The sequence below is a fragment of the Elephantulus edwardii genome, unplaced genomic scaffold (assembly GCF_000299155.1).
Source record: "Elephantulus edwardii isolate Elephantulus edwardi_28Jun2011 unplaced genomic scaffold, EleEdw1.0 scaffold00015, whole genome shotgun sequence".
Taxonomy (NCBI): domain Eukaryota; kingdom Metazoa; phylum Chordata; class Mammalia; order Macroscelidea; family Macroscelididae; genus Elephantulus; species Elephantulus edwardii.
In genome coordinates, this window is record NW_006399765.1 from 4,862,052 (window position 1) to 4,871,569 (window position 9,518).

The 9,518-nt window shown below is 44.4% G+C and overlaps 1 protein-coding gene across 1 annotated transcript in view; it reads left to right on the forward strand.

Annotated features, from left to right (window-relative positions):
* Window positions 1–9,518, forward strand: part of POFUT1 (protein O-fucosyltransferase 1) — a 31,647-nt gene that overhangs the window by 10,259 nt on the left and 11,870 nt on the right. Inside the window, exon 4 of the mRNA XM_006881433.1 lies at window positions 3,238–3,350. Coding sequence (XP_006881495.1) covers window positions 3,238–3,350 — 113 coding nt within the window. The remainder of the gene's footprint in view (window positions 1–3,237; window positions 3,351–9,518) is intronic.

A 9,518-nucleotide genomic window follows, 5' to 3' on the forward strand; every position in this document is an offset into this window, starting at 1 on the left:
GAGTGGGATAGACTGAAGGTCAAATTTTGGTTCCCATGGACTTGATTTAATTTTCTTCAACTTCAGTTTGAACTTGCATATGAGTAGTAAGAGTACTTACAAATTCTAAAAAGCCACATAATTAATAATACCCATAGAGAGAGTACTATGCTGAGTAAATGATCTCAGTCTTATAAGACAAATACTGCATTAAACCATTATTGTAAAAATAGAAGGGTAACTAGTAATATGAGCATAAAAGTTTAAAAGGGAAAGAGGCAAGGGAAAAGACTGAGGGGAGAAATCACTAGGCATGGGAGTGGTGGTGAAAGAATGGGAGAGAGCCAGTTTAGACCTAAAAAGATGGGGTAATGGTAGATATAGATCATGTATCATAGTGAATGTTAGATGGATCTTGGTTGAAAGCAGGGAGTACCAGAGGAATGTCTATCTGTGTTTCATTGATTATGCAAAGGTGTTTTAATGTGTGGAGCACAACAAACTGTGGCTAACTCTGAGAAGAATGGGAATCCCAAAACACTTGATCGTGCTAATGCGAAACCTATACTTGGTCTAGGAGGCAGTCAGAACAGAGCAAGGAAACACTGCATGATTCAGAAATGGGAAGGGTGTACGCCAGGGATGTGTCCTATCTCCATAGCTTTTCAATCTTTATATAGAATAGATTATCTGGGAGACTGGGCTCTATGAGGAGAAATTCAGCATCAGGAGGAAATCTCATCAACAGTCTCTGTTATGCACATGACACAACCCTTCTTACTGAAACTAAGGAGGACCTGAAGCGCTTGTTGCAGAAGGTCAGGGACTGCAGTCTTCAGTATGGACTGAGGCTCAATATCAAGAAAACAAAGATTCTCATCACTGCGTAAATTGGCAGCATCATGAGAGATGGTAAAGAGATTGAGATTTTTCACAGCTTTAGTTTGCTTGGCTCCAAAATCAACACTCTTGGCACCAGCAGCCAGGAAATTAAAAGATATATTGTATGTATGTGAAATCTGGACAACAAAAAGGAAGGTTGAACAATGAATGAATGCATTTTAATGATAGTATTAATAAAGAATATTTTGTATACCACAAAATGTAAAAAGCACAAATATACCAGGTGAAGTACAGCTGGAACACTCCTTAGAAATAAGGGTGTAAGATTTGTTGCACCACTTAGGTCATGTTATCAGGATTGACCAGTGCCTGGTAAAGTGGAGGATCAGATAAAAGTAAGACCTCAGTGAGATGGATTGCTACACAGCTGCAATCATGAACTTGAACCAGGTCATGTTTGTGAGGATGGCAAGGATAAGGTCTCCTGTTGTATGTGTCGTCTCTGAATCCAAGCCAAGGGTTAGGGTTATGGCACCTAAAATAAAACTTCTTCTTCCATACGTATTTTATAGTAAGTGTGAAGTTTCTTAGAAGTCACAGCTTATGTTTTACTGTTATTACATTAAATTTAGAAATAGTTCGTGCAATATTTATCTTGTGATATCTAAAAATATGATATATCCACTTTGCTGACCATCTATGATGTCTGTAATTGGAGTTTCAACGTTTTCTCCAGAAAGGCCTTATGTATTTCTAGTCAATTCCTGTATATTTTTAAGATCTTGGATTTTTGTTTTCTCTACATATCCTACCTGGTTATTTTTTTATGTAAAGAAACTAATTTTTCTGATTTTTCTAAGTTCATCTTGTATCCGAGGACCTTATAAATAAATATTAATATTAATTTTTTAAAAAAAAGGAAATTAAAAGATATTGTGATTTGAAAGTCTGTGGTTAGAGACCTCTCTAAAGTACTGAAGAGCAACGATGTCAGGCTAGAGAGTAAGGTGTACTTGATACAGGCCATGATCTTTGCAATCACTTGCCATGCATCAGAGAGCTTGACAATGACTAGGGATGATAGAAGGAGAATTGATGCCTTTGAGCTGTGGTGTTGGAAAAGAGTGTTGAATATACCATAGACTGCTAAGAGAATCAACAGGTTTTTCCTGGAAAGGGTGAAGCCAGGCTGCTCCTTGGAGGCAAGGATTCTGAGGCTTCATCTGACATACTTTGGACATGTTTCAAGGAGGGACGTCATGCTTGGGAGGGTGGAGGGACAGGGCAGAAGAGGAAGACCCTCAATGAGATGGATTGATTCAGTGACTGGGGTAATGGGGTTAGGCGTGTCAGAGACAATGATATGGGCATAGGATAGAGCAGGGTTTAGGGCTGTTGTACATAGGGTTGCAATGAGTCAAAAGCGACTCAAGGGCATATAACAACAACAACAATGTATGTAACAATGTGAATGAAGGAATGAATGAAACCCAATGTCTATGAATCTTATATGAAAACCAATATAAAATGAAATTTTTTAAATCTCTGCCAAAAAACCCACAAAACAGGACTGACTGTGACAGGCAAGGAACTTTTCACATATTAACTCATCTAATCCTTGGACAAACTGCATGATGAAAATGCTATTAATATTCTACTATTTTCTGGAGAGGAAATTGACCGTGGAAAGGAGAGGGTCAAGACTTTACCCACAGCCACACGACAAATAAGTAGCGGAGCTAGAATTCAAATAGACCTAATTTGACTCCTCTGTCCATCCTCTTAACTCGTATTCTTTCTTGCCTCTTAGTGGGCAAATGAGTGATCACCTTATTATTTTACTTGTAATTATTTGTACATTTATGCCACTTTGGGGGGAAAATCAGTCCCCAAGTAAGTCAGTGCTTATACTAGAGCCTGAGGAGAGTGTTTGGAAGAACTGTGAACTTTGAGACATGAGACCTGGCTCTCAGCCCCAACACTGACCTCACTTGCTGTGCAACCTTGGGTAAGTATCTTGGCCTCTCTGGGCCTCGGGTTCCATCTTGAAAATTAGGATATTGGATCAGTTGTTCTTGGAAGTCTCTGGAAGCTCTAACTCTAGTCATAAATCCAAGGTTCTCTTCTTGCCTAGACCCCCACAGATGGTCTAGAGCAGGTTGGGTACACCATGTGAGGAGGAAAGGGTCTTTCAGGCACTGTGGTGAACAACTGTTGTCAGAAACCAGACTAGAGACCTAGTTCTTTCCTTAGCGACCAAGAGCTACCTCATGACATTCCTACCAGGCTGATCCATGAGAGTGTTTCAGTCTGAGTCATCACTCAGGGCTACCCCACACAAAGTTCCTTCGTTTCCCCCCCCGCCTCCCAGCTGGCTCCCCTCCCCCTCAGTAAATCTTCCACTGCTCTCTGCAGGAAGGAAACCCCTTTGGCCCGTTCTGGGACCAGTTCGACGTGAGTTTCAACAGGTCTGAGCTTTTTGCTGGCATATCCTTCAGCGCCTCCTACAAGGACCAGTGGATCCAGAGGTACTTGGAGGGGAGAGAATGCTGGGGTTGCGGGAGGGGCGTGAGGCTGGTGACAGGCCTGCTGTGTGTGTCCAGCACCTCCGTTGTCCTCCTCCCTGGCCCTGCCTTGATGGGTGAGACCAAAGGTACCAGCGCTGTCTGCTGAACTTGGGATCCTGTGTGATCTTCTCCCACCTCAGCACCTGACACAGTGGGATGTAGACCTGCCACAGGATTGAGCAAGAGTTTATTGACTGATAAGGATGTCATAAAAAGAACAGCGTGCAGTCACATGAGTCTCCATTTCCTTCTCTAGGCGTGAGAATCAGTCCCTTACTACCTTCCTGTTCCCAAGGTGAAAATTGGAAGCAGCTTCTAGAGATGCACAACTTCAGGTGCTGACTGAGAAATGATGTCATCCTGATAATTGTGGGATGTGCTTTATTAATTGTGCTCCAGTAGGCCATATTAAAAAAGAGAAAAATAGGTTAGCAGGGCATAAGCACAGCCATGAAGTATTTATAGTGCGTCTGTCATATGAGACACTATATCCAAGGGCCAAAGGTGGATAAAAATGAGGAAGCCCAAGCCCGAGCCTTCAGGGAGCTATAAGTTAGTAATAATGGTGAGAGCTAGTGTGATGCACTTGACCTTGGTTCTAGAGCATGAATATAGGAGGAAATAGCACAGGTTTAGAGATCAGACTTGGGCTCTGCTCTAGCCTGGAAGCTGTGGGGAACATAGGCGTTTCTTTGTGATAAGTGTGTAACATAGCACTTGACACTTAGTGAGCCAGGGTAGAGACTGATGTAGAGAAACAAGGCCAGGTTCCATCGTAAGACAATCCTGAACTCTGAGCCGGTGCTGCCTCCTCCTGTCTGGCCCACCCTGTGCAGGTAACCCCAGCTCACCAGCCCGAGTTTCCCCTTTGGTGTGATGCCCCTGCCTCGTAACACATACCCTCCATGGCATGTCGTAATTGGCCACCAGTGTTAACTGTCGCTGTAATTATTCCCACTGTTATTATTTCATGTTGGGTAGTTTCAATTTCTGTTTCACAGGTACATACGCTAAGTTCAGTGAGGTAAAGTAACTACCTTGCCTGAGGTCATATCACTATTGAGGGGGCAGCTGGGATACCAAGGGAGTGTTTAAGAAGAGCTGAGATTTGTTTTTACTTCTAGAAATAAATTCTGCTGGAGACCCTCTGAAGCATGATTCCTCTTAGGGACACCTTGAGTTGAGTTTGACTCCATGGCAACTGTGCCAAACACTGTTCAGAGTCTTTTCCAGTATGAATTGCTTAATCCTCCCAGAAGTCTATGGGCGAGGTGGAGTTATCCTTTGTGTCTTACACGAGGACAAGGAAGCAAAAAGGAGTGATGTCACTTGCCCAGGGTCATGTAGTTTTAAGATAGCAGAGCCAGGATTTGAACTCTGGCACTCTGACTCCCCAGTACCCTTTCCTAATCACCATTAAGAAAATAACTGTACGTTAATAGCAGCCAGTTCACTTCCTACTAAGAGGGCCCTGGTGGAATGGTCCATAGAGAGTTGTGCTGCTAGCCCAAAGGCCACACTTTGCTAGTGGTTCGAATCCTGCAGCCCCTGTGAGAGAGAAATATGGGCAGTTCCTGCATGAGTTTCAGTCTTGGAAGCGCACTCGAGAGTCAGCTTTGAGTTGGCGCCAAATTGACGCCACTGATAGAAAATGTGATTATTTCCATTTGAGACCTGCCTTCAGAACTCACTGAGGAGCTGGTTGCCTATCCCCCTCGTTACTGATTCCAGATAGCACACTCATCTGATCTTCTCCTCGATTCTCCCATTCAGCTCTGAATGACTTGGAGCTATTGCTAAAGATTGACCTGCCCTCAAAGGGTGAGTTTGTCCCTATTGACACTATTCCAAAGGTGGGGAGAATACATGCATGAGTGCGCGTGTGCACACACACACACACAGAGAGAAACATGCATGCGTGTACATGCAGCCAGCTCTAATTGAAGTTCCAAAAGCAAGGTTCCAGAAAAAAAAACACCTAAAAAACCAATAAACAAAAATGCAAGGTTCCAGGAAGCCTGAAAAAGCACGTAATCCTTGCCAGAAGAGAAAGAACAGGGCGATATGGATGCACGCTGTGGGAAATGTTGATGAGACTTTTGTTTTGTTGTCCCATGGTGTCGTTAGGTGACATCTAGTCAAGAATGACTCCTGGCAACCCTGTGATCAACAGATCTGAACCCGGCCCTCTCCTGCACCATCCTCATCGTCTCTGCTCCACTAGAGCCCATGTTACTATCACTGTGTCACTCTGTCTCCTTGACAGTCTTCCCTTCCTTCGCCAACACTCCACAGTGCCTTTCTCCAAGCACCGGTCCCCTCCTGACAACATGCCCCAAAGTATGTGAGACGAAGGTTCACCATCCTTCCCCCGAAGGAGCATCCTGGCTGCACCCTCTCCGGGGCATGCTTGTTTTTTCTCTTGGCAGTCCACAGGATATTTAGTCTTCTACAGCACCACAACTCAAAGGCATCCTTGATTCTTGTGTAGATTCAGGGAATATTAGGAATTACTTTAGGGCTTGAGGAAGTTTGTTCCTTACAGCTGAATTTTGGGGATGAAAAGGCAAGCAGGGAAGGTGAGGCCGTTGTTGGCTATTTGTGGATTGTCAGGCCATCTGGGCAGCTTCTTGCCATTACCCCTTCCTTCCTTCCTTCAATCCATATTAAAGGAGCACACCTCAGTGTTAAGTACTGGATTGGATGGTGAGGATTCTAGTATGGATGAGGAGGATAAAGCCTTTGCCTTTATGGGGCTCGTAGTCTAATGGGGGGATAGTGTATAAACTGGTACATAAGATAGTTCCAGTGAGGCATAAGTGCTATAGAGATGTAAGCAAGCAATATGTAACTGGCTAGGCCAAGACCAGAACAGGCTTGAAGGATGAGAAGAAGCCAACCAGACAAGGAGCTGGCTCTTCAAGGTGGAGTTGTTTGGATGGAGTTATCTGTAAGGTCTGTATGAACAGGGGTGAGGCCAGGGGGCTTATGTGGTATGCTGAAGGGGGAGAGTAGTAGGATAATCCTGGTATCTGATACCATGTAACAGACCACTCCAAAACTTAGGGGTTCTGTAATCCTTTATTACTTCTATGGGTTGGCTTGGCTCACTTGAGTAGAATCAGCTGTCGGGTGTGGGTACTGTTGGCTGGGCCTGGAGTCATCCTTTATGATCGCACAACCGAGAGGGCGCGCTCACGGCTGGCAGGTGATCTGGCTTGTCTGGGAGCTCAGTGTTTGTCCACCTGATCCCTCCATGTGGCTTGGGTGTCCTCCAGCATGGCAGCTGGGCTCTGAGAGGGCGCATCCAGAGAGAGAAAGTTCCAAGAGGCAAGAACGGAGGCTTCTGCGTATTTGTCACTCCTGCCAAATGTTACTAGAAGGAAGCAGAGACCCCCATTGAGTAGAAGGAGATTCAAAGAGTTGATGACTGTCTGGGCCTTGTCAGGCAGGTGGTGAGTTTGGGGAGGTGAAGCAGTGGGGAGGCTGTGCAATGCTTTGCAGGTCTTGGTACAACCTTCTGACAGCCTGCGAATGGTTTACAGGGGCAAGTCTAAGAGACATATATTTTGGACACTTCCCACCACCCCTTTTTAAAAAATTGATTTGCTTACGATCATTCAGATACAGTTGCATTTCATTTGTGTACATTGTATTTTATACAATCATGTATATACACTGTGGTGAGTTTATTTTTAAAATCCTGTTTAAAGATGGCAGCTATTTGCTTGCTGAAGAAAATTGTCCTTTGGGGCAGGGCGAAGGACAGAATGAAATTGAAAAGAAGTAAAGCTCTTCTCTGGCCTACGGTGGGACAAAGCAGATGGTCCCCCTCTCCGGCTTCAGTGCTCCCGCTGTAAGATGAAGGGGTGAATGAGATCAGTGATTTTCACACTGTTCCTTGGAGTTTTGAAGAAGTGTTAGTGGGCCTTCGTGGGGGCAGAGATGAGGGGCCAAGTTGGAGAACCTTGGTTCCTCCCTCCCTACCATCTTCTACCCATAACCCTCTTATATATCAGGTGCCAATTAAAGAACTTTCTAAACCACAGGTGTAAGTAGATCAGCTTAAACTAGGCTACATGTAGCAGGAAAGAAAAAAAACAGCCCCAAAATAACAGCCAGTTAACAGGATAGAAATTTACTGTTTTGTTTTGTTTTTTCATTTTACACCGGTTTATTTATAAAGTTTGAATACATTGTTTTTCTCAAAAGATCCTTCCCATTTCCTTCAACCCACCATCACACCCCCCCATATAATTGTCTGGGGGTAGCTCTGTGATGTCAGGAAGTAGTCCCCCACCTTTCAGCTCAGCCATCCCAGCACCGACAATCTCCTCGAGGTGACATCATGAACCCAGATGGCGGATGGAGTTCTAGACATCACATCTGTCTTTTCCCCAGGCAACTGGTACACCCGCCCCTGCCTTTGGAAGTTCCATATAGCCCTTCTGTTTACATCTCGTTCCCCAATATTTAGATACATACCCTTAGCTATACCTTGCTGCAGGGAGTACTGAGAAGAGTCTTTATTCTGGGCTGCCGTGAACCTAGCTGAAAATCAGGTTCTGTGAGAAGATGAGGAGGGCTGATTTTTCAAGGAGCGCTGGTGGCCTCGTGCTAAGGAGTTGTGCTGCCAACCCAAAGGCATGTAGTTCAAATCCACAGGGGCTCCTCAGGACAAAGATGGGCAGTTAACCTCCCATGTGATTTACAGCCTTTGAATCTACTGGAGGGTCAGCTCCGAGTTGGTTCCAACTCAATGGCACATAATAACAAGTGATTCTTGAGTATTTTTCTAGCTCAGCTGGTTCTGAGTCAGTGAGTACCCTGGTGAACATTTAATTGAGTAGATGTTTATTGCATTTGTGCTTGTTGGAAGGTTATCAGGTTGACTCATTCTCAGGGTATGAAGTGACAGTTATTTGAGCCCATCCATGCACTATCCCAACTAATAAGTTCTGGTTGACTAGGGTGGGGGAGATTGAAGAATGTAGTAGTTAAGCACATATTTCTGGAGCAGGCTGTCTGCATTCCAATCCAAGCTCCCACAGTTCCTAGCTGTGTAACTTTGGGCACAATACTTAACTTCTCTGTGCCTCAATGTTCTCATCTGTAAAATGAGAATAACAGTAATGCTTACCTCCCCGGGCTCTTGGAGGATTCAAATGCACCAATACACATAAAGCAGGGGAGATGCTGCCTGTCACATAATAAGACTCTGTAAGATTCACACACACATGTATATGTACGTGTAAACATACATACTGTATATAAAGAGAGAATTCGAAGCTAACACAACAAGTGTTAATAGAACTCTTAAGTTCAGTGAACTCTTTCTTGTCACTTCCTTGGTACAGGCCCTGCACCAGCGTGTGTGACAATAACAGTGAACAAGACCAAGAGGTCCCTGATTTCATGGGGCTGACAGAGGAGCAGGGGAGGCAATTGTTGAGCATAGCACTGTGTGGAGGGTGACAGAGAAGTGGGACAGGGACCCCTCCCTGTGACCACTAGGACTTGGGAGTGGCAGCTGCTCCTGGAGGTTTGGAAGGAGTTTGCTGAGCGGGATATTTGGGTTCGGTGTAAGGAACGAGTGGCACATCCATGGCACCACTGCTGTGTGAGTGAAGGATCGCAGCAGCCTTGTTCCTCAGAAGGGGAAGAGATAAACTGTGGTTTATTCATGCAAAATGGAAACTTGAAAGAGAAGACAGGCTTGTGGTCACATGACCCACAAACATGACCATGTCTCATAAAATGAAGTAAAATTGAAAAAAAGAAGTTGAGATAGGGTATTTGTGTATGTCAGAGTTTTCCGATTGTCTTCTTGGTGCCAAACAGGAATCATTTCTGTTAAGCTGTTTAATCCTTTCTCTCAGGAATTCTGTAAAGTTACGAAATGTTGCCGATTCTATTATGCAGAGGAAGCCAAGGCACAGAGTGGTTAGGTCAACCTGTCCAAGTTAGTAAGTGACATAGACAGAAGTAGAATGGGCAGTCTGGCTCGATACTTAACTATTTGCTGGATAAAAAGGTTTTCTTTTAAAATATATATATATATATTGTTGTTTGGTCCTTGGAGAGGGACATCATGCTTGGGAGGGTGGAGGGACGGCGCAGGAGAGGAAG